Genomic DNA, 24,697 nt, shown 5'->3' with positions numbered 1-24,697 from the left:
TGTGTTTCTTAATTGGTTGGGTTTTTTCTTACCATTTTTGAATTTACTGACTTTTTTTATATTTTGATGTTCTGAATGTTTGCTGTAAGCCGCTTTGGGCACAGCTCAGTGTGGAAAAGCAGCATATAAGTAAACTCAATCAATCAATCAATCAATCCACCGTTGCTCCACCAATTCCCTAACGCAGGGTGACATTCGGACTTCGCTGGCTGTAGCTGGCAAGAGAGAGAGGGAGAAAAGACAAGCAGCCCAGGAGCGAAGCTGGGCTCAGTGAGGGTGCCTGCCTGGGCCACCTTTGGCCTTTGAAAATGGGTGGACGCCATGCCCAGAGGAAGAGGAGGCTGGATGGCAGCCATGCGCTCTATGTGGGGCTTCCCTCGTGCCTGATCCTGTGGCTGCAAGTTAGCGCAGGATGCCGCAGCACCATTGGTGTCAGAAGTGGGGCACTTGTGCTCAGAGGTCAGCACGGGTTGCCCATTTGCTGCCAGGCGAGGTTCAAGGCATGTCTAGTGGTCTGTAAAGCTCTGTTTGGGACCAGTTGATCTAGGAGAATGCCTTGCCACGTACAGGCCCTCTCGACAGCTTCAGTTGACAGAACGGGCACTGCTGCAGGTGCCCGTTCTGCCTTCGTGAGACCGTGATCTTTCCGTGAAGCAGCAGGCACAATTTGGAACTCCCTGCCTATTGATACTTCACTGTTCGGTGCCTGCTAAAGACATTTCTGCTTAGACAAGCCTACCTACCCAGACATGCAGAACATTGATGTATTTGTTTTTACTTTATTTCTGATTTTACCTCCAGAGTGTTGTGTTTTGTTTTGTTTTACAACCGAGTGGTATATAATTTTTATGAAATAAGTAACATACATAAGAAGCCAATTAAGATCAATTCAACAGTGTAAATAAGTTTTGATGTATGTAATAATGGAGTACTGAATGTAAAATATGCAGGGATGCCCAGGTGGCGCTGTGGGTTAAACCACTGAGCCTAGGGCTTCTCCATTGCAAAGCAGAAAATGTAATAATCTATCGATCAATCTATCTATAACATACACAAGAAGCCAAAGCTGGCTGGGATTTCTTTTCTCTGCGCCACCTCCTACCCCCCAACCATGACCACTTGCTCGCGGTGTGTGCATGGGGTCAAAAAACCACAGGCCTGCAGAGCTGAAAGGGACCCCCAAGGGCCATCCAGCCCAACCCCCTGCGACGAAGGAATCCCAGCAATGAGCAGTGGCAGCACGCTCTCTTTCAAATCCAGGCTCTTTCCGGGAAGGCTTCAGCGAGGCCTCGGAGGCAGCCTGCTTGCCCTGTCTTGTGTCCCGCTACTTCTGACTGCAATTAGTGAGCTGCCGCAGATCAACCCAGGCGGGGCTGAGATCCCTCCCTCAGCGCACCTCAACAAGCCTTGCTGGCTTGGAGCCATGGAGCAGGTGGTTGCAGCTAACAGAAGGGCATGCAAATTAATGCAGGGCCAGGGACTCATCATCACAGCAAGCCAGAAGTCCCCTCCTTGGACCTCTGCTCCCCTACAACATCCGCCCTCTTTTGCCTACCACAGGCTCCCTCCTTCACCCAACGCCAGCTGCCCTCGGCCGCCCCCAGCTGCCCCCGACGGGCCCAGTCCAAATCCTGTTGCAGGCCCAGTGTGACTGCAGATTCCTTGCCCGAGCGCCTTGTATTTGTGTGCCGACATCTCCCCACATTCCTGCTTCCCTTGCTCTCATTATTCATCGGCTGCTGCAATCCCTTCCCACCATCTGCTCGCTAATTCTAAATTGGAGGTGCGTGCCAAGTCTCCGAAATTAAGTCAGCGCCCCCCCCCCCCCCGGTCTCCCTACCTAGGCCAAACCTGCCGGTTTCTAGAGCAGGAGAACAGGATTCAAGCAACCCAGGGAGAGGAGGAGGAGTCTTAGCCGGCCAGAGGCAGCTCTCAGGGCTCAGGTTGAAATGCAGGGACTTTAAGGAGGCTTCCTGGACATGGGGGAGCAGAGGTGGCAGGTGCCCACCGGGACTGGGAGGGAGGCCAACAGCAGGTGGCGCCAGAGGCCATGGCAAGCAGAGCCAAGGCAGTCTAGCTTTCTTTCCATTCTCCTCAAGACCAAGGCAAAGGAGAATCATAGAATCATAGAGTTGGAAGAGACCACAAGGGCCAACCAGTCCAACCCCCTGCCAAGCAGGAAACACCATCAAAGCATTCTTGACATATGCCTGTCAAGCCTCTGCTTAAAGACCTCCAAAGAAGGAGACTCCACCACACTTCTTGGCAGCAAATTCCACTGTCGAACAGCTCTTACTGTCAGGAAGTTCTTCCTAATGAGAAGGAGGGGGCCAACAGGTTGTGCCACCAGCCTTTGGATGAGTTTTAAGGGGAAAGGCAGGCAGCTGAGGGCAGGATTGAGATGGGCACTGCCCCATAGACCTTAAGGGAGCAGCCTTGCCCGTGGAGAAGTGTCCTGGGGGGGGGGCAGTTTCTTAGGAACCTAAGAAGAGCCTGCTGGATCCGGCCAAGGAGCCAACCAGGTGCCCCTCCTGGGAAACCCACAAGCAAGACCCAAGGAGGAGAGCCCTCTCCCATCCTGGGCTTTCCAGCAGCTGGCATGCAGAAGCGTCACTGCCTCTGACCATTGTGCCTGGCAGCCATTGATACGCTTATCCCATGAATTCGCCTTATCTTCCTTTAAAGCCATACAAGCTGGAGGTCATCGCTGCCTCCTGTGGGAGAGAGTTCCACAGGTTAACGAGATAGATTGAGGCTAGAGGAGAGGACCATGGATGGCTTCTAGCCGTGATCTAGGCTCTGTCTCCACGGCTAAAGCTGGAGAGGTGCTGCTCTCTATGCAATCGTGCTGGAAACCCCAGGATGGGAGAGGTATCTTGAGTTCGAATCCTACTTGCGGGTTTCCCATGATGGGCATCTGGCTGGCCACTGTGAGAACAGGACGCGGGACTAGATGGGCCCTTGGCCGGAGCCAGCAGCTTCTTCTGGCGCTCTAGCACTGAGCTGCAGCCCTTCCCTGGATGACCCCCCCCCTCCCTCTGATCCTCCTGTTATTTATTGTGTTGTATCTTTATTTATTTATTATTTATTTATTTATTTATTTATTTATTTATTTATTTATCAGCCCTGAGTGCTCCCTGGAAGGACAGATCGTGAAGCTGAGGCTCCAATACTTTGGCCACCTCATGAGAAGAGAAGAATCCTTGGAAAAGACCCTGATGTTGGGAAAGATTGAGGGCACTAGGAGAAGGGGACGACAGAGGACGAGATGGTTGGACAGTGTTCTCGAAGCTACGAACATGAGTTTGACCAAACTGCGGGAGGCAGTGCAAGACAGGAGTGCCTGGCGTGCTATGGTCCATGGGGTCACGAAGAGTCGGACACGACTAAACGACTAAACAACAACAACATCTTTATTTATTAATGCATTTTGCCAAATGGCACTCCCCCACCCACCCAATGCTTTAATAGATAATAGATAATAAATAATAAATTTTACTTTGTACCCCGCCCTCCCTGGCCGGAGCCGGGCTCAGGGCAGCTATCATCTTAAAACTAACACAGTATACAAAGAACATAAGAACATAAAAACAGGCAATCAATTAATTAAAAATGCATCTTAAAATTAGTTCAGAGCAAATGAAAGTCTGGTAATTAAAGTCTGCTAGTAAGTAATGGCTATTATTTTATTTAACCCAGCTTTTTCCCTGACAGGGACTCAAGGCAGGTATCTATCTGGAGAGAGACACACTCTCACACAGAGAGAGAATGTTGTTATTGTTGGGCTCTGTCTATCTCGAGCGACAATGGAGTGCGCATTGGGAGGTGAAGTCCAATCCCTGTGTTAGCAGCAGCAAAGTGACTTCCTGGGGTGCAGGCCTGGGCTGCGTGTCTGGAGATCCTGAGCTGCCCAGTTGACAAGACGCCCATCTAGGTCCAAAGGAATGGGGTCCAAAGGCAATCACAGCAAGGCATTTGGCACCAGCTTGGCGGCAGGAGTTGCCGGAAGGAGGCGTACAAGTGACTGCAGGGTGGGGACCAAAGGTGGACAAATGGCCTCAGAAGGAGCACAATGTGTCCCCCACCGGAAGTACTATCCCTCTCCTGACACCCCATATACATTTATGCATGTATTCTATTGAAACAGAGCATCATGACAAAAACAGCATGGCACTAGCCCTTTCCTTAAAGGTAAAGGGACCCCTGACCATTAGGTCTAGTCGCAGACGACTCTGGGGTTGCAGCGCTCATCTCGTGTTATTGGCCGAGGAAGTCAGCGTACAGCTTCCAGGTCATGTGGCCAGCATGACAAAGCCGCTTCTGGCAAACCACAGCGGCGCACGGAAACACCGTTTACCTTCCCGCTGTAGCGGTCCCTATTTATCTACTTGCACTTTGACGTGCTTTCGAACTGCTAGGTTGGCAGGAGCTGGGACCGAGCAATGAGAGCTCACCCCGTCGCGGGGATTCGTACTGCTGGCCTTCTGATCGGCAAGCCCTAGGCTCAGTGGTTTAACCCACATCGCCACCCGCGGATTCCGCAAAAGCAGCCAATTTCCAAAAGCCTTCACCTGGAGGCAGGAGGAGAGCAAGGACGCCCAGCCTGGCTTCTCTGGGGAGGGGGCTGCACAGTTTGTCTGTGAGGGAAGCTCCTGCCCGCCCCCAGACAGAGGCATAGCAAGCCCAGGTGGTACCTGGTGCGGAATTTTTTTTGGGTCTGTCCCCCCTGCATCGACAGCTCAGGGTAGGCTTAGGAGTCGCGGGTGGTTGCCGAATGTCACCCCCACCCCACCTTCCTACACCTCTGTGCTCCCACCCCCGCACATCCCAAGTACCAAGAGCCTTCTTGTCACACACACACCCAGACATGGAACCCGGGGCGCACCGCCCCCCGCCCCCACCCTGCGACGCCACTGCCCCAAACCCTTTGGGCTCTTCCTCTGTCTTAGGAACCGAGTAGGAGGCAGGAAAGCCCATCTCTTGCTGCCTCTGTGCTGGCCTGGCCTGGGAGCCTGTTTCTCCTTAAGAGACCCCTTCCTTTCCGGTCCCTGCCAGCCCTTTGCACACAGAGCCAATGAGCGCAACCCATCACCCTGACAGGTGGAGAGTCGCCGGGGGTGAGTCACATGTACATGGGGGGAGGGAGGGAGGGAGGGATATTGACAGAGCCCACAGAACCACTAAGGAATTGTGGTTGCAAGGGGGGAGGTTCCCCCCCCCAAATGCACGAGCCGTGTGCGATGCAAGGAGTTGCAGGGGCTCCCTTGCGCAACGTCACAGAAGATGCTCAGCTCCTGGAGAGCTTTGCGGTGGGACATGCTTCAGGGCACCAGAAACACGCCACTGGTGCCAGCGGCAGAAAACAAGACTCTTAGCCCGGAGCTGGGAAACCTCCCGGCTCTACCAAGCTGGAACGTGTCCAGAGGAGGGCAACCAAAATGGTCAAAGGCTTGGAAACGATGCCTTATGAGGAACGGCTTAGGGAGCTGGGTATGTTTAGCCTGGAGAAGAGAAGGTTAAGGGGTGATATGATAGCCAGGTTCAAATATATAAAAGGATGTCATATAGAGGAGGGAGAAAGGTTGTTTTCTGCTGCTCCAGAGAAGCGGACACGGAGCAATGGATTCAAGCTACAAGAAAGAAGATTCCACCTAAACATTAGGAAGAACTTCCTGACAGTAAGAGCTGTTCGGCAGTGGAATTTGCTGCCAAGGAGTGTGGTGGAGTCTCCTTCTTTGGAGGTCTTTAAGCAGAGGCTTGACAGGCATATGTCAAGAATGCTTTGATGGTGTTTCCTGCTTGGCAGGGGGTTGGACTAGATGGCCCTTGTGGTCTCTTCCAACTCTATGATTCTATGATTCTACCAGCAAGACAGCTGCAATGCTGACAGGTGCAGTGACGTCACCGAAGGGTGGATCTCTGAAACATAGAATTATACCTATGGAAGGGACCCCCGAGGGTCATCCAATCCAACCCCGCTGCAATGCAGGAATCTGGATTAAAGCAACTCCGGTGAGCCCTGATGGGCTGACCAAACATCCTTCCTTGCGATACTTGCCCATGCCTCGTCTTTAATACAAGCAGAAAAATAAGGAACCCGCTGTATAAAGACACACACAAATAGGAAAAAAACAGGGGTTCAGGCCCAATGTGGGACCTTGTTAACTTCACAGGCTGAAGAAGGGAGTTTCTCTTCGAAACCGAGATCACCAGGCTCCAGTCCTGCTTGCTACATCTGCTCTGCTGATCCAAGAGTTTTCTTGCATTGGAGATAATGAAAATATATCATTAATTGTAATACGGTACTTATTTTGATGATTCTGGTGTACCGCTTGTAGGTACTGCATGCCTTGTAATAAGCGTGTACATTGTGTTGGATATAATTCATTCTACAGTTGTACCTTGTTTCTCAAACTCAATCCGTTCCGGAAGTCCGTTCCAAAACCAAAGCGTTGCAAAACCAAGGCGAGCTTCCCCATAGAGAGCAATGCAAAATGGATTAATCTGTACCAGACTTTTTATAAACAACCCCTAAAACAGCCGTTTAACATAGATTTTACTATCTAATGAGACCACTGATCCATAAAATGAAAGCAATAAACAATGTACTGCAGTCACACCATCAATCCCACAGTAGCTGAACTGGGTTCCACAGTCACAAAAACAAAACAAAAAAGCTGCAAAAACGCAAAATAAATAGCAAAAAGAGACAGACCTCTGTGTAATACTCAAAAAGGAAGTGTGGCAATCAAATTGGAAGCGTAACACTCAAGCTTCTGAAAAAAGTTTGCAAACCGGAACACTTACTTCCAGGTTTGCGGTGTTCGGGTTCCAAGTTGTTTGAGCACCAAAGCATTTGAGAGCCAAGGTACCACTGTATTTCACTGGCCATCTATTGTGTCTTTGTATGCTGGCCGGAATTAAGATTGCCAGAAGAAATATCAACAACCTCAGGTATGCAGATGACACAACCTTGATGGCAGAAAGCGAGGAGGAATTAAAGAACCTTTTAATGAGGGTGAAAGAGGAGAGCGCAAAATATGGTCTGAAGCTCAACATCAAAAAAACCAAGATCATGGCCACTGGTCCCATCACCTCCTGGCAAATAGAAGGGGAAGAAATGGAGGCAGTGAGAGATTTTACTTTCTTGGGCTCCTTGATCACTGCAGATGGTGACAGCAGTCATGAAATTAAAAGACGCCTGCTTCTTGGGAGAAAAGCAATGACAAACCTAGACAGCATCTTAAAAAGCAGAGACATCACCTTGCCGACAAAGGTCCGTATAGTTAAAGCTATGGTTTTCCCAGTAGTGATGTATGGAAGTGAGAGCTGGACCATAAAGAAGGCTGATCGCCGAAGAATTGATGCTTTTGAATTGTGGTGCTGGAGGAGACTCTTGAGAGTCCCATGGACTGCAAGAAGATCAAACCTATCCATTCTGAAGGAAATCAGCCCTGAGTGCTCACTGGAAGGACAGATCGTGAAGCTGAGGCTCCAATACTTTGGCCACATCATGAAAAGGGAAGACTCCCTGGAAAAGACCCTGATGTTGGGAAAGATGGAGGGCACTAGGAGAAGGGGACGACAGAGGACGAGATAGTTGGACAGTGTTCTCGAAGCTACGAACATGAGTTTGACCAAACTGCGGGAGGCAGTGGAAGACAGGAGTGCCTGGCGTGCGATGGTCCATGGGGTCACGAAGGGTCGGACACGACTGAACCACTAAACAACAACAACAACAACATGATAGCCATGTTCAAATATATTAAAGGATGCCATATAGAGGAGGGTGAAAGGTTGTTTTCTGCTGCTCCAGAGAAGCGGAGCGTGCTCTGGTCCATGGGGTCACGAAGAGTCTGACACGACTAAATGACTAAACAACAACATGCTGGCCTGAACCCTCTGTTTCGTCTTTACTACAAGGCAATGCTGCGTGATAAATAAAAGTGTCTCTGTGCATGTACAGAGTTTTCACGCACTTAGAATCATAGAGCTTAAGAGTTTGACGAGACCCTCGAGGTTCATGTAGTCCAACTCCCTGCAGGAATCACACCTAAGGAATCCCTGACCGCTGATCCTACCACTATTGGGAAACCTTGGATGGAGGAGAGTCCACACACACACACACCCTTCTGAGGGAGTCCGTCCCCTTGTCCAAGATCTCTCACTTAGCAGGGAAGAGCAAAGCAGAGCCCAACGTCTCTGGCCACTCTCGTTCTGGAACGGAAGGACTGCAGCACACCTGCCCTGGCAGCCTTCCGAGAGCATCCAGTGAGGCCATCATTTATGATTGCAGTAAGTCTGGAGGAAGTTTATAGAGCAGCTCTGATCCCGCCACAAAACCTTATAAAAGAGCTCTGCAGGATCAGGCCAGTAATGGTCCATGTCCTTCTCACAGGGGCCAACCAGATGCCCAAATGGGAAACCTGCAAGCAGGATTCGGGCGCGAGAGCAACTCTCCCCTCCTGTGGTTTCCAGCAACTGGGATTCGGAAGCCTGTGGGGGACAGAGGGGAGGTCATTGCGATTAGCAGCATCTTCCAGCACCTGGAGTGGGGGGAGGGGGAGCTTTTTCAGTCCGAGAGCCGAATGCCATTCAAGGCAAGCTCCTGAGGGCCACACACCAGCTGCGGAGAAAGCCAGAGGCAAAAGCAGGCTGAGCAATCCGTGTACATTTCTCCTTTGTGAGCTGCCCGTTTTCTCTGCACACTCGCCCTGCCCTCTGGCCCTCTCCACACAGGAAGGAAGAGGTGTTATCAGTGCCCAAGGCCTCATTCTGACTGAAGGAGGGCTTGCTCAGGGCCCTGAGCACCAGGTATAAAGGCCTGGAGAAAACAGCCGTTCCTTTGAGTGACAGGCCGCGACAGTGGCCAGCGGTACGGATGGAGAAGTGAGATGATGGTCAAGAAGGGATGCTTTCGGAAAAAGAAGGTGGAAAAGTCAAGCAGTAAAATAATTTGGGGAAATGATATGTAATGAGTTGGGTGTGTGTGTGTGTGTGTGTTTAAAATAACTTTTTCTTTAAAAAAACCTGAAGCCTTTCTTTTAGGAATTCTACGTGCCAAAATCCCAAGGGAGCAGAAAAGGCTATTTATGTATGTGACCACGGCTGCGCGGATCAGGAAGACAAAGATTTTAATAAGGAATGGGGGAAATTTATAATTTATCTTTAAAATTATTGTAAACAGCTAAAATCATGGGTAGGCAAACTAAGGGCCCGGGAGCTGGATCCGGCCCCATCGCCTTCTAAATCTGGCCCACGTGTTTTTAAATGAGTAGAATGTGTCCTTTTATTTAAAATGCATCTCTGGGTTATTTGTGGGGAATAGGAATTCATTCATTCCCCCCCCCCCAAAAAAATATAGTCTGGCCCCCCACAAGGTCTGAGGGACAATGGACCAGTCCCCTGCTGAAAAAGTTTGCTGAGCCCTGGCTAAAATCATTAGTAGGATTGGAATAACACTTGTAGTTTAATGGTGGATTTTGCATATAATGGAGATGTAAAAGGTTTGGATTATCATAAAAGATGCAGGAGGAAGTGGTTAAGGCCGGAGGGAAGTCCAGGAGACTCCTTGGAACCTTGTTTTTTATGCTGTACATTGGATATGTAATTGTAAAAAAAATTATCTGAAAAACCAAATAAATAAATTTATACATAAAAAGAAGGGGTGCTTTTGCTGCAATTCCTGCATTGCAGGGGGGTTGGACTAGATGACTCTTGGTGTCCCTTCCAACTCTGCACTTCTGCGATTCTGCAGCTCTGGCTCTCACTGCACATCCGCCAGGCGCCTCTGGGAGGGAGCCCTGCTTGGGATCCTGCCTCGCGTGCCGAGCCTGCCGGGAGACGAGAGGTTATCTGTGTTTCGAGAAGGACGTTTTTTTAATTTGCCCACTTCTCTCGGCAACAGCTGACTGGCCTTGTCAATCACGGCTCAGCAGCCCGCGGGGCTCCATTGTTATCAGTCCATGCGTCCGTGCGCTGCATGCACAACGCTCAAGCCCAGTGTGGAGACGCGCACGGCCTCCAAAGCAAACTTTTGCAAAAATGCTTCTTCATGCACCACGTGGTCAAACCTTGGAACTCGCCCCTTCAGGAGAGAGGGAGGGCCACCAACCTCTAAAAGAGGAATAGACACATTCGTAGAGGACAGGGCTGCTGGTGGCTCCCAGACACAATGGCTCAGCTCTGCCTCCACCTTTGGAGGAATCAATGTGTCAGGAGTCAGGCTCTGGGGCCTGTAGTGCTTTGCGGGACTGGGGCCTGCCTCAGCTTGTGCTGGAGAAGCAAGTAGTGGCCACTCAGGTGAGGCCACTTGATACCTCACTGCACCTGGTGGCAGGAGCTGGGAGGGATAAAAGCTCAGCATTTCCCTTCAGCTCTTTGCTACAGCAATGCTATCCCTGCCTAGTTGCATCTGGCCTCTTGCTCCTTGGACCCTCGCCTTGCCAACGCCTTGATCCTCAACCCTTGGACCCTCGCCTTGCCGACGCCTTGATCCTCGACCCTTGGACCTCTGCTTTGCCGACGCCTTGATCTTCAACCCTTGGACCTCTGCCTTGCCGACGCCTTGCTCCTCGACCCTTGGACCCTCACCTTGCCGACGCCTTGCTCCTTGACTCCCAGACCTCCGCCTCTGCCTTGCTCCTTGACCCTGCGACTGCCTGCTGCTGGACCCTCAGCCCTGCACCTGTTCCTGCTTCTACACCACCATCTGCCTCTGGTCCTGACATCCTCAGTCAGGGCTTCAACTGCCCGCCGACCGGACCGTGACACAATGCTTCTGAATCCCAGTGGCTGCAAACCACGGTGAGGACAGGAAGCTGGGCTAGAAGGACTCATTTCTACGTCCTTAAGATATCAATGACTTCCCTTCTTTTCTTTCCATGGTTCATTTTACATATCACAAATCCCTGCATATTTTACAAAAACTATACCATTCAGTAGTCCATTATTGCATCTATCAATACTTATTTACACTGTTGAATTTATCTTAATGCTGCCAGCGTTTTCAGCTGTACACAGTAATTTCCCCATATATCCAATAAACATTTTCCAATCTTCTTCAAACATATGTTCTTCTTGTTCTCTTATTCTATATGTTAAGTCTGCGAGTTGTGCATATTGTGTCAACTTAAGTTGCCATTTTTCTTTGGTTGGGTCCTCACTCGTTTTCCATTTTGGGACTAACAAAACATGGGCCGCAGTTGTTGCATACATAAATAACCTTTTTTGGGGGGGCACCTGGGAATTTCCGTCTGAATTATCCCCAACAGAAAGGACTCGGGTGTTGTTTTTTTGGGGGGGGAGTGCATTTAAATATTTTTTTCAATTCATCATGGATCATTTTCCAATACCCTTTCACAAGTCCACCGCATATGAAAGAATGTTCCCTCCACCTCTTTGTATCTCGAGCATTTATCCGATTTATTTTAGGGTTGCTAAGATGTACAAGAGAGGGACACGGGTGACGCTGTGGTCTAAACCACAGAGCCTAGGGCTTGCCAATTGGAAGGTGAGCGGTTCGAATCCCTGCAATGGGGTGAGCTCCCATTGCTCGGTCCCAGCTCCTGCCAACCTAGCAGTTCGAAAGCACATCAAGTGCAAGTAGATAAATAGGTACCGCTCCAGCGGGAAGGTATACAGCATTTCCGTGCACTGCTCTGGTTCGCCAGAAGCGGCTTAGTCATGCTGGCCACATGAAGAAGAAGAAGAAGAGTTTGGATTTGATATCCCGCTTTATCACTACCCGAAGGAGTCTCAAAGCGGCTAACAATCTCCTTTCCCCTCCTTCCCCAAAACAGACACCCTGTGAGGTGGGTGGGGCTGAGAGACTTCAGAGAAGTGTGACTAGCCCAAGGTCACCCAGCAGCTGCATGTGGAGGAGCGGAGATGCGAACCCGGTTCCCCAGATTACGAGTCTACCGCTCTTAACCACTACACCACACTGGCTCTCATGACCTGGAAGCTGTACGCCGGGTCCCTCGGCCAGTAAAGCGAAATGAGCACTGCAACCCCAGAGTCGTCCGTGACTAGACCTAATGGTCACGGGTCCCTTTACCTTTACCTTTGAGATGTACAAGACTGAATCAGGCTCTTCTCCTGGGAATCTCCCTTTGCCCAGCGGGATAACAACAACAACAACAACAACAACAACAACAACAACAGGATGGAGTGGAGCTGCACACCTCAGGTGCAAGGGATGAGCTGCTAGGTAAACATGACACCCTCTTTGCTTCCTCCGTGCTCCCTGGCAATCCAGACACCAACCTTTCCTGGATCAGGGAGAAAGAAGGAGCCCTCCTCCCATGTAAACACGGCAGCTATTCCAGCAGTGCTGGCAGTGGCTCCTTTTTGCTTGTCCCCCTAGGTCCTCCAGGATCTTATCTTTGCTTGACCCAGCTGCTTGGACAGTCATAGAATCATAGAATTGGAAGAGACCACAAGGGCCATCCAGTCCAACCCCCTGCCAAGCAGGAAACACCATCAAAGCATTCTTGACATATGCCTGTCAAGCCTCTGCTTAAAGACCTCCAAAGAAGGAGACTCCACCACACTCCTTGGTAGCAAATTCCACTGCCGAACAGCTCTTACTGTCAGGAAGTTCTTCCTAATGTTTAGGTGGAATCTTCTTTCTTGAAGTTTGAATCCATTGCTCCGTGTCCGCTTCTCTGGAGCAGCAGAAAACAATCTTTCTCCCTCCTCCATATGACATCCTTTCATATATTTGAACATGGCTATCATATCACCCCTTAACCTTCTCTTCTCCAGGCTAAACATACCCAGCTCCCTAAGCCGTTCCTTAACCCGCTGCCTTAAGCCTGCTTCATGCCCAGCCCGGGTCAGCAGTCAAGCCATCCTGCTCAGGACCTGGCCGAGCCGAGTTCTTTGCTGGACCAGTTCAGAAAAAAAGAGAGTTGGTGGAGCAGATATTGGCCACCCATAAAGCAGCGCATGACAGGCAAAGCAGAGGTATGTTACAGAACGAGGTGCCCAGAAACAGCGAGAGATCTCTCCTGTTTGACACGGGTCTGTCTACATCCTTTCTCCAGAGAAGATACCTCTAGCCTGCAGTAGGAGAAACACCACAGAAAGCAGATCACAACCCATAGCAGGTGAGTATATAAAAAGGTAAAGGGACTCCTGACCGCTGGGTCCAGTCGCGGACAAGTCTGAGGTTGCGGCGCTCATCTCGCTTTACTGGCCGAGGGAGCCGGCGTACAGCTTCCGGGTCATGTGGCCGGCATGACTAAGCCGCTTCTGGCGAACCAGAGCAGCGCGCGGAGTATATACACAAAGGTAAAAGGCAAAAAGTAAAGGACCCCTGGACGGTTAAGTCCAGTCAAAGGTGACTCTGTAGTTGCGGTGCTTCTCTCGCTTTTAGGCTGAGGGAGCCGGCGTTCGTCCACAGACAGCTTTCCAGGTCATGGGGCCAGCATGACCAGTGCCGGATTTACGTACAGTGGTGCCTCGCTTAACGAACGCCCTGTAAGACGAAATTTTTGCTTAAAGAAAGGATTTTTCTAGCGGAGGTTGCCTCGCTGGACGAATTCATTTTTACGAAAAATTCATCTAGCGAATCGCGGTTTCCCATAGGAATGCATTGAAATTCAATTAATGCGTTCCTATGGGGGGGAAAGGTAAAAAAAATTCAATGCATTCCTATGGGATTCGCTAGACGAATTTTTCGTTATAAGAATAGACCCATGGAACGAATTAAATTCGTCTAGCGAGGCACCACTGTATAAGCTAAACAAGCTGTAGCTTAGGGCCCCACTTTCTTGCCCCCCCCAATTTGCACTATTAATATACAGTGGTACCTCTACTTACGAATAGCTCTACTTACGAATGTTTCTACTTACGAACGGAGCTCCGTCCGCCATCTTGGATGCGGTTTAGATAGGATTTTTTCTACTTACGAATTTTTAGATAGGGTTGCTTTGACTTACGAATTTTTTCTCCCAATGCATTCCTATGGGAATCATAGAATCATAGAATCATAGAGTTGGAAGAGACCACAAGGGCCATCCAGTCCAACCCCCTGCCAAGCAGGAAACACCATCAAAGCATTCCTGACAGATGGCTGTCAAGCCTCTGCTTAAAGACCTCCAAAGAAGGAGACTCCACCACACTCCTTGGCAGCAAATTCCACTGCCGAACAGCTCTTACTGTCAGGAAGTTCTTCCTAATGTTTAGGTGGAATTTTCTTTCTTGTAGTTTGAATCCGTTGCTCCGTGTCCGCTTCTCTGGAGCAGCAGAAAACAACCTTTCTCCCTCCTCTATATGACATCCTTTTATATATTTGAACATGGCTATCATATCACCCCTTAACCTTCTCTTCTCCAGGATAAACATACCCAGCTCCCTAAGCCGTTCCTCATAAGGCATCGTTTCCAGGCCTTTGACCATTTTGGTTGCCCTCTTCTGGACACGTTCCAGCTTATCAGTATCCTTCTTGAACTGTGGTGCCCAGAACTGGACACAGTACTCCAGGTGAGGTCTGACCAGAGCAGAATACAGTGGTACTATTACTTCCCTTGATCTAGATGCTATACTCCTATTGATGCAGCCCAGAATTGCATTGGCTTTTTTAGCTGCTGCATCACACTGCTGACTCATGTCAAGTTTGTGGTCTACCAAGACTCCTAGATCCTTTTCACATGTACTGCTCTCAAGCCAGGTGTCTCCCATCCTGTATTTGTGCCTTTCATTTTTTTTGCCCAAGTGTAGTACTTTACATTTCTCTTTGTTAAAATTCATCTTGTTTGCTTTGGCCCAGTTGTCTAATCTGTTAAGGTCATTCTGAAGTGTGATCCTGTCCTCTGGGGTGTTAGCCACCCCTCCCAATTTGGTGTCATCTGCAAACTTGCTCAGGATGCCCTCAAGCCCACCATCCAAATCATTGATAAAGATGTTGAATAAGACTGGGCCCAAGACAGAACCCTGTGGCACCCCACTAGTCACTACTCTCCAGGATGAGGAGGAGCCATTGATGAGCACCCTTTGGGACTCGACTTACAAATTTTTTCGACTTACAAATGTGCGTTCGGAACACATTAAATTCGTAAGTAGAGGTACCACTGTACTTCTTAACAGTACCGTGTTTCCCCTTTTTTAAGACACCGTCTTATAACTTTTTTTCGTTAAAAAAACACAGGGTGGCTTATTTTTGGTGGGGTGTCTTATGGTCTCCTCGGCTGGGCCAGGCCGCTGGCTCGGGGTGCTGCTGTGTGCTACGCGCAGCGCTGCTGAGCTCTGTCCTACCTGACAAGGCTGTTGTATGTATTAGAACAATACAATGTATGCACAAAGATTTCAGTGCTCTGAGGTGCTATTGAGCTTGGACTCTCCTACATGGGAGGTTTTAAAACCCAGGTTTGGATGGCCAAGGCTTCTCCAGCTGTGACTGCCATCTGATGGGGATTATTTTAGCTGTGATTTCTGCATAATTGCAGGGGGTTTGACTGGATGGCCCTTGGGGGACCCCCTTCCAGCTGTACAGTACTATATTCTCAGGTCTTCAGGTTCACAGGTCTTCTCCATCGGTGATGGGAAAACCTGTGTCCCTCCAGATGATCATAGAATCGAAGAGTTGGAAGGGACCCCAAGGATCATCTAGTCCAACCCTCTGCAATTAAGAATCATCAGCACCATGCTCTAACCAATGGAGCAAATATAGATATAAATAGGGTTGCCATGTCTCATATTTTTTCGAGGACACGTCCTCTTTATCACAGGCAGAGTCGTCATAGCGATCCATAATTAAAAGCAGGAGTTGCCAAATGCGTCCTCTTTTTTGCTTTTGCAAAATATGGCAACCCTATTAAACAATGAAATAGAAAGCCCCCATCTTCCCATCTTCCCACAGCGTCCCCCTCCGATCACCCTTTAAAGGCATTTTCTCCGCTGCGCCCCTTTTAAGACAGGCCAGACGGCAGAAGAAAGGGGCGAGGGCTCTGCTGGGTGCTCCGAGCTGCTGAGCGCTCCGCGCTCCGCGCGCTCCAGCAGCTGGTTCTGGGCAGCGGGACGGCAAGCCTCCTTGGCCGGGCAGAGGCGAGGCCGCTGGCTCCGGCGCTGCCGGGTGCTCTGAGCTGCTGAGCGCTCTGCGCGCTCCAGCAGCTGGATCCTGGCGGCCGGCCGGCCGCTGGCTCTGGCGCTCCGCCCGGTGCTGCTGGGCGCTCTGAGCGCTCGGCGGCGGCGCTGCGGAGCGCTCCGCTCTGCAGCAACCATTCCGGGCGGCAGGGCGGCAGGTCTCCTCGGCCGGGTGGAGGCGAAGCCGCTGGCTCCGGCGCTCCGCCCGGTGCTGCTGGGCACTCTGAGCACTCTGCTGAGGCGCTGCGGAGCGCTCCACTCTGCAGCAGCCGTTCTGGACGGTGAGGCAGCAGGTCTCCTCGGCCGGGCGGAGGCGCGGCCGCTGGCTCCAGCGCTCCGCCCGGTGCTGCTGGGCGCTCTGAGCGCTCGGCGCTGCGGAGCGCTCCGCTCTGCAGCAGTCGGTTCCGGGCGGTGGGGTGGCAGATCTCCTCGGCCGGGCGCTCCGCGAGCTCACCACTACAACAGCAGCCGCTTCCCAGGCCCCGCTGGCTGGCTGGGTCCCGCTGGCTGGCTGGGGCGCTCGGCGGTCTCGCTTTTAAAATCCAAAATCTAGTCACTTAAATAGGAACTCAGTCTAATTCAGCGACATCTTACTCCCAGTAGTGGCCATAAGGAGGGTGTTAGTTTTCATACAAGGCATGGAGGTATGTCTTATTTTCAGGGTATGTCTTATCTTTTGCAAATGCTTAAAAATGCTGCCATGGCTTACTTAATGACTACGTCTTAAAAAAGGGGAAACACGGTATTTCAGTTCCAACAATTACTTTGATAAAATACATATTTTCTTATGTGCAAATGGCTTTAGATACCTATGAGGTCCATTAATTACCATATAGCATATAACACAAAAAACAGCGACCATTTGTTGTTGACAAAGGACAGCTGGACATAGAAAGGGCCCTATTACCTTCAGGAGCTTAGGGCCTCATCAAACCTAAATCTAGCCCTGAAGCAAGCCAGAGTGCACAGAAATGCTGTTTTCCTTCCCGCCGCGGCGGTGCCTATTTATCTACTTGCACTGGTGTGCTTTTGAACTGCTAGGTTGGCAGGAGCTGGGACAGAGCAATGGGAGCTCATTCTGTCATGGGGATTTGAACCGCCGACCTTCTGATCGGCAAGCCCAAGAGGCTCAGTGGTTTAGACCACAGCGCCACCACATCCTCTGTACAGTGGTACCTCGCAAGACGAATGCCCTGCAAGACGAATTTTTCACAAGACGAATGCATCTTGAGATCTGATGGTGACTCGCAAGACGAATTCGTTTTGCGAAAAATTCGTCTTGCGAATCGTGGTTTCCCATAGGAATGCATTGAAATTTAATTAATGCGTTCCTATGGGCAAAAAAAGAAATTTCAATGCATTCCTATGGGAAACCGCGATTTGCAAAACGAATTTTTCGCAAAACGAATTAACTCGCAGAACGAATTAAATATACACAAACACAAACACACACACGTAGTGGGTTGGTTGGGTCTTTGATCACAGCCACATGCAACAGCATCCTGCCTCACAAGGTTTCACAAGGACTCCACGTCTAGGCAAGCATTCCATAAATTAACAGCAGGAAACAGGCATCCTGCCTCTTCTGCGCATCTCCAGGCGCACACTTGGGGACCCGTACCAAAGGACTCAAATGGCTAGAATGGAGATTCCGGCTGAACATCCGGAAGAACTTTCTGACGGCAAGAGCTGTGGGACAGGGAAAAGAAATGAGGGAGAGGTCTGGGAAAGTACTTTCGGGTTTGATAGAAGCTCTGCTGCTTGGGACAACGTTTTAAGGATAAATTACCATTTTGAGGGGGCAAAGCAAATTCCAGCGAAACCTCTGATCCTTGGCCAGGGTCCAGCAACCTCTTCCGGCCTGAGGGCCAGACACCTTCCTGGGCAACCTTTCAGGGGCCAGATACCTGGTGGTGGGCTAGGCAAGAGACAACGAGTTCTCTTCTGTGGCTTTTTAATTTTGTGCTTGTGGGAGGGGGCTGCTGGTGGTTTTCACTTGTTCTCATTACGTTTTGCGTTTTTGCATTTTACGTTTTGTATTTTTATGCCGTGACACACCCACCCTGTGATGAAGGGCAGGATATAAATTAAAGCAACCAATAAAAATAAATAAAATCATGAAAAGTGGGCCAAGCGACACATGTAAATGTTACCCCCGGGCAGCAGACCAGTTTCCACATGCAGCCTTCTCCCTATCTTCCATCCAGGCAAGCAAGAGGCACTTGGAAGAGGGAGCAAGCTTGTTTTGCTTCCGCGCCGGAGGGTAGGACTCGAACCCATGGCTTCAAGTTACAAGAAAGGAGATTCCGACTGAACATCAGGAAGAACTTTCTGATGGCAAGAGCTGTTTGAGAGTGGAATAGTCTTCCACCAGAGGTGGCGGACTCTCCTTCCTTGGAGGTTTTTAAGCAGAGTTTGGATGGCCGTCTCTGTCATGGATGCTTTAGCTGAGATTCCTGCATTGCAGGGGGTTGGACTAGAGGACCCTCGGGGGTCCCTTCAATTCTATGATCAACAGAGTTCAAAGACACAGATCCCAGCTTGGAGGAAACACGAGAGGAGGATGTGCAGCAAGGCCAGGGAAAGGAGAGTCCCAAGGGCCGCTTAAAGCTTCCTGGAGGGCCGCATTCTGTCCGTGGACCTGAGACTCTGCACCTCTGGCCTGAATGTACCCTAGTGAATGAGCTGCACTACCCCTGGCAAATGCCTCTCCAGACCCAAAGATCCCGTTCTAATCTGCCAGGGGATTGGGGGGGGCACCCACCCTCCGCCCCCTTGGGAGTCACTCTGGGCCTTTGAAGTGCCTTTGTGGAGAGTTTACATTTTGCACCCTTTGGTTCCCCCCTGCTTTTTCGGCACATAATGAGACATCGAACGAGAGGGAGAGGGAAGGGTGACCTTTAAAAGCCACCCGGGAGGAATGAGCGTCACCAGAAAACGAGCAACAGAGAAGAGCCTGTCAAGTTATCAAGAATAACAAGGAGCTGCTCATTTGCGTGTGATGGGAACAGCTAGCAGCAGCAAAGACAAAACCTGGAGCTCTTGTAGGGCCCTTGCACCCCACACCAGCAGAAGCACACCCCACAGCGGGCTCCCGTGCCTCCGTATTTAAGGAAAGGGCATCTGGGGCTAGGGACAGATCCTGCAGCACAGAGTGCTTCTCGGTGGCACCGGGCAGCCAATTCCCTTGGGAATTGTTGAGGACAAAGAGCCTTTCCCCTGAAGTCACCACCATTCCGGTCCAGATAATTCCTGTCTCGAAATGTCAAGCTGAAATCTTGATGGTTTGAAACTTGGTTTGGGCAGAAAACATTTTCTCCAAAAGCCCACCTCTTTTCTCCAATACAAACCAGGTTCTGACTTCTGAATATGGCATTCTAGTTCACTGTCCATTTACAAAGGCCTGCTACACAACCAGACGAAGCTTGGAAGGGGCAGAGAGAGATTGAGAGGTTTTTAATAGAAGTGTCTTTTATCTGGCGGACATGTGGGTGCTCTTCAGACTCCCCACTTAAGCAAACCTGGAGCCTTTTCAGCTGCCCTCCACTACTGCACCGGCCTGTGCCTGTGCCAATACACTCCGAGGCTGAACTGCCAGAAACATTTATCTGGGCAGCTCCAGAAAGGCAGCAATGAGGAAAGGGGGGGGAAGATTGATGCACAAAGCCTTTTCTAAGTCTGATCTGCCTTCAAAGCGAGGTGATGTTGCAAAGGAAGGCAGTACCTGCCAAACACCACTTTTTCCACTGTCTAAAAGCTGTGCAGATCACACACTGCCGAGAGTCTTGGCGCTTGCTTTTTTAAAGCACGTTTCTAGCCCTCCACGAAATCTCAGAAGAGAGTAGCTGAGCCTGGCTTCCAGCTGCTGCTCGGGAGTTTTAGAAGCCTGTTGCTGAGCAAGTCTGCGTGTAGGGACGACTTCTAATCTTTCTGCACCTCTCAACAGCTTTCCTTTAACGAAACTTCATTGCAAAGTGCCAGGAGTCGACCCCACAGGTGTGTATGGGCCTCTCCCGACCCAGAAGAGGTCATTTCCGGTGCACTTCCGGGTCGGGGGAGGCCCATACGCATGCGCACAAACGATTTTTGGCTATTTTTCCGACCTCGAAGCGCGCCACCGCACCAGTAAGTGTGTGCGCACATGCGCACAGGCGTGCACTCCCCTGCCCTCTGGCCCGCCGCGCGATCGGCACGGCAGGCACCGGCCCAAAGCCAGGTAAGTCTGAGGACCCCTGATCTAGATCAAGGGAAGTAATAGTACCACTGTATTCTGCTCTGGTCAGACCTCACCTGGAGTACTGTGTCCAGTTCTGGGCACCACAGTTCAAGAAGGATACTGACAAGCTGGAACGTGTCCAGAGGAGGGCAACTAAAATGGTCAAAGGCCTAGAAATGATGCCTTATGAGGAACGGCTTAGGGAGCTGGGTATGTTTAGCCTGGAGAAGAGAAGGTTAAGGGGTGATATGATAGCCATGTTCAAATATATTAAAGGATGCCATATAGAGGAGGGAGAAAGGTTGTTTTCTGTTGCTCCAGAGAAGCGGACACGGAACAATAGATTCAAACTACAAGAAAGAAGATTCCACCTAAACATTAGGAAGAACTTCCTGACAGTAAGAGCTGTTCGGCAGTGGAATTTGCTACCAAGGAGTGTGGTGGAGCCTCCTTCTTTGGAGGTCTTTAAGCGGAGGCTTGACAGCCATATGTCAAGAATGCTTTGATGGTGTTTCTTGCTTGGCAGTGGGTTGGACTGGATGACCCTTGTGGTCTCTTCCAACTCTATGATTCTATAAACCCGGGAGGTCCCTTCTGGCCTCTGTTGGAGAAAGAAAGGAGAACCTGCGTGCTCGGTGAGGCAGCTCTCCTTGGAAAGAAGGCCACGGATGCAAATGGTTTTCAGAGCCGTTTTTCTTGTTGGGGGGGGGGGGAATAGCAGAAGAGGGTTTGGTGGCGGCTAGCTAGGATCACCAGAAGGAAAACTTCCTCGATAAGAGACAGGAAGCATGAGCTACTGGAGACCTTAAAACGGAATGGGTTTCGCCATCATATACTGTACAGCTTTGGCCCTATAGATCTGAAGGAGCGTCTCCACCCCCATCGTCCAGCTCCAAGGATCTTCTGGTAGCTCCTTCATTGCAAGAGGTGAGGTTGCAGGGAACCAGGCAGAGGGCCTTCTCGGCAGAGACACCCGCCCTACGGAACGCCCTCCCATTAGATGTCAAGGAGATGAGTAACTATATAACCTTTAGAAGACATCTGAAGGCAGCCCTGTGTTCGGAAGCTTTTTAACATTTGATTTTTTAGTATGTTTTTATATACCGTACTTTTCCATGTAGAAGAAGACCTTTTTTATTTAAAAAGTACGTTAGTAATTGGAAGTTATAATATACATGGATAGTGCATAGGGGGGACGTGTGATTGGTTGCTGCTGCGAGCCAGAGATTGTCAGCGGGTACCGTATTTTTCGCTCCATAAGACGCACTTTTTCCCTCCTAAAAAGGAAGGGAGAATGTCTGTGCGTCTTATGGAGCGAAGGCACTGGACGGCAGCGGGATACCTCGAACGGAGGGATGCCTCTGCCGCCGGAGCCATGGTTCCCAGCGGCGGCTGAGGGGCGGGATAGGGACGGGTAGCCTGAAAGCGGGCTGCCCCTCCCTCTGCTACCGCCACCGCCAGCGGCATTGATTCAGAATATTTTATAGGAGAGGAGAGGAGTACCCTACCAGGAAAGACTGTGCTCGTGCACCCATGATGTAGATTCTATAAAACACATTGTGCTGCACTGTGGGAAGTTTGAGCAAGCTAGGGCTGAAGTGATTTCACCCCTGCTAGCCTTGCTCCCAGGAAAATCAGAGGATTTCTATATCAGGTTCCTATTGGAAGACCGGTCAAATGCCAGAACACTAGCAGTGGCAAAGTTTTTATCGGTGGTCACAAGAACTAATGTTTCCTATTCCGAATTTGAGTAAGATGTCTGAGTGGTTTGAGGGTGGGGTGTCCCAGCTGTGTATCGCTTGGTAACAAATTGATGGGTCTATGGACCGTAATAAAGATTGTTGTTGTTGTTTTATTCTTGTTTCCCTCCTCTAAAATACGGTATTTGGCATGGTGTTGATTTGCTGTTGCTGCGGCTCTAGGGCGGGTGATTGGCAGCTTCTGTCGGCGCAGGGACAGACGATAGCAGGCGTTTGCGATGCGTGCGAGTGGCAGTGTATGTCAGGCGGGTGAGCGATTTTTGACAATTCCCCCGGAAAAAAAGCTCAACAACTCTGCCCCCCCCAAAAGTTCAACAAGTCTCAAAGTAATTGATTATGTTGATCTGGCTAAATGGACAAATTCGATTAGAGGGGGCAGTAATCAGAAATTCAAACAAAACTGGGGGAAATTCGGAGATTATGTGAAGAAACGGTGCCCCCAAATTAAAACTTGGATTAACTTTTAATATTCCGTTGAGTTCCCTAGAATGATTGTAAAGGAAAGCTGTATTACTGTATATGAGCTATGTAACCTGGGACGAGAACAGGTGGAAGTCAACCTAAAGAAGAATATATGTGAATATAAAAGAAATTAATTTATTTGACAATACATGGTTATATGATCTATCTGATTGAGGTTACGATTTAGATACTTATTGGCAAGTTGTTGTTGTTTTTTTTAGTTGTATATTGTTAATAATAGGTGTGTTTGGTTTTGTGTAAAAAAATTATATTTATTATTTGCTTATATTTTATCTGGATAATTTGTGTAAAACTTAATAAAGATTTAATAAATAAACAAATAAAGCTCAACAAGTCTGGGCAACCTCCCTCTTATACACAGGGTATATGGTATGTTGCAAGCCTCCCAGAGGGGCAACCCAGTCAGATGGGTGGGGTACAAATAATAAAACCGTCATCACCCCCCACACACACACTTGTGGAACTGCCCTGTGGTCAAAGTCTAGCATCCGCCAGAAGATAAAATGCTGAGCTATGTGGACCACCTGGAAAAGCGGTTCTTACATTTGAGGGGCTTCTCCTTGAGCCAGGACAAACCCCTCCCCACCCCACCCTGAGCAACGTCCTGGGGTCCCTTATGATGCCTTCTCTGAGCAAAGATCCAGGCAGGTTTCTGCAAGCGAGCTCTTCTTCCTCCTCCTCCTCCTCCTGGGGTGTGCTGAGCCACGGGGGGGCCTTACCTTGCCTTGAGTCGTACTGCCTCATCTGCACCTCCTCAACACATTCTGCCGGGAACCAGCCCGTCCGCCCCTTCACGCTTCCTTCCCAAAAGCCTCCTTCTCCGATGCTGAGCACTGCGGGGGGGGAAAGAGGGAGAGAGGTCAGGGAGCGCCCTGGAAAAGAGCAAAGAGGAGCCACCAAGCCACAGGCCCCCCAAATTGCACCCATGTACCCCAAAACAGAGATGGCTCCAGAATAACAAACCACCCCGTTGGATTCCAACGGCACCCATTCACCCTGACTGCCTTTTCTCCCTGGGCTTTGCTGCCACAACTCTCCCTCTTGGACCCTGGTTCCTTCCCAAAAACTCCTTTCCTAGGGCCCTGGGCAAGACTGGCTAGTTTGCTTCACCTCTGTCATTATGCAGAGTTGCCATGTGTCCTCTTTTTCCAGGACACAACCTCTTTTTCAGGGGTAAAAATTTCTGTCCTGGTGGATTTTTTAAAAAAAAAAAATCTGCAAAAAGTACGTAATTATATATGCACTAAACATTGGGAGACATAAATAAAAGAGAGAAAAAGAAACAGAGAAACCCATGTAGAACCCATGTAGAATGGAAAATAAGGGGGGGGGGCAAAACTGTATCCTTTACAAGGTTGTTATTGTATTTCACCAGATCTTAACCTATTACAGTATTTGTAAGAACGGATTCCAAATATCATTGAATTTGTCCATGGAAAGCCTGCGTTTATATGCAAGTTGTTCACATGTTGCGAGTTTGAATAAGTCTTCAATACAATCGTAGAAGGGAGCCACATTTTAAATAATAATAATAATGTCACCCCTCCCATCTGGCTGGGTTTCCCCAGCTGCTCTGGGAGGCTTCCAGCAGAATATAAAAACAATTTATTTTTTTAAAAAAAACTTCTTGATACTTCTCCCAGGTCACAGTTTGATGCTCTAACCACTACAGAAGACTGTCGCCCAAATGTATATTGTTTAGGCCTGCCGAAACAATAGGGCTTTCAAAAGACATCTGAAAGAAGGCAGGGGCAGTTCCTGATGAATATCCACCGGCAGGGAGTTCCGCAGGACAAGGCCAGCCGCACTAAAAGCTCTGTCGCTTCTGCAGGCCAACTGAAACTTGGGGCCATATGGGGGGCCCTGTGAGCACCTGCGGAACACACACACACCCCCCCCCCCCGGCAGCAAACTATTTTCGAAGCAATGCAGCATCACAGAAGCAGCTGCTGTACAGATAGGGTTCCTTGAGACGAGGGATTATTTTGTTTCCTGAATCGGGACCGAGTGAGGATGCATTGCAGATCCAGATTCCTATACAATCGGGCTTCTCCATTATTTTTGGGTGGGTGGAGGCCTGCCTGGACCCCCCCCCCCACCTCTGCCCCTGCATTTGCACATCAATGCTCCCTTGTCTGTTCAGAACCAC

General features: G+C 49.8%; 1 protein-coding gene across 7 annotated transcripts in view; it reads right to left on the bottom strand.

Annotated features, from left to right (window-relative positions):
- SHANK3 (SH3 and multiple ankyrin repeat domains 3) overlaps positions 1-24,697 on the bottom strand; it is a 425,727-nt gene that overhangs the window by 127,041 nt on the left and 273,989 nt on the right. For all 7 annotated transcript variants that reach the window (XM_060279323.1, XM_060279324.1, XM_060279320.1 and 4 more), the window contains one exon: positions 23,268-23,381. In XM_060279323.1, coding sequence (XP_060135306.1) covers positions 23,268-23,381 — 114 coding nt within the window. The remainder of the gene's footprint in view (positions 1-23,267; positions 23,382-24,697) is intronic.

The sequence above is a fragment of the Zootoca vivipara genome, chromosome 10 (assembly GCF_963506605.1).
Source record: "Zootoca vivipara chromosome 10, rZooViv1.1, whole genome shotgun sequence".
In the NCBI taxonomy this organism is placed as follows: domain Eukaryota; kingdom Metazoa; phylum Chordata; class Lepidosauria; order Squamata; family Lacertidae; genus Zootoca; species Zootoca vivipara.
Note: the sequence above shows the minus strand (reverse complement) of the source record. Positions and strands in the feature narration are given on the sequence as shown.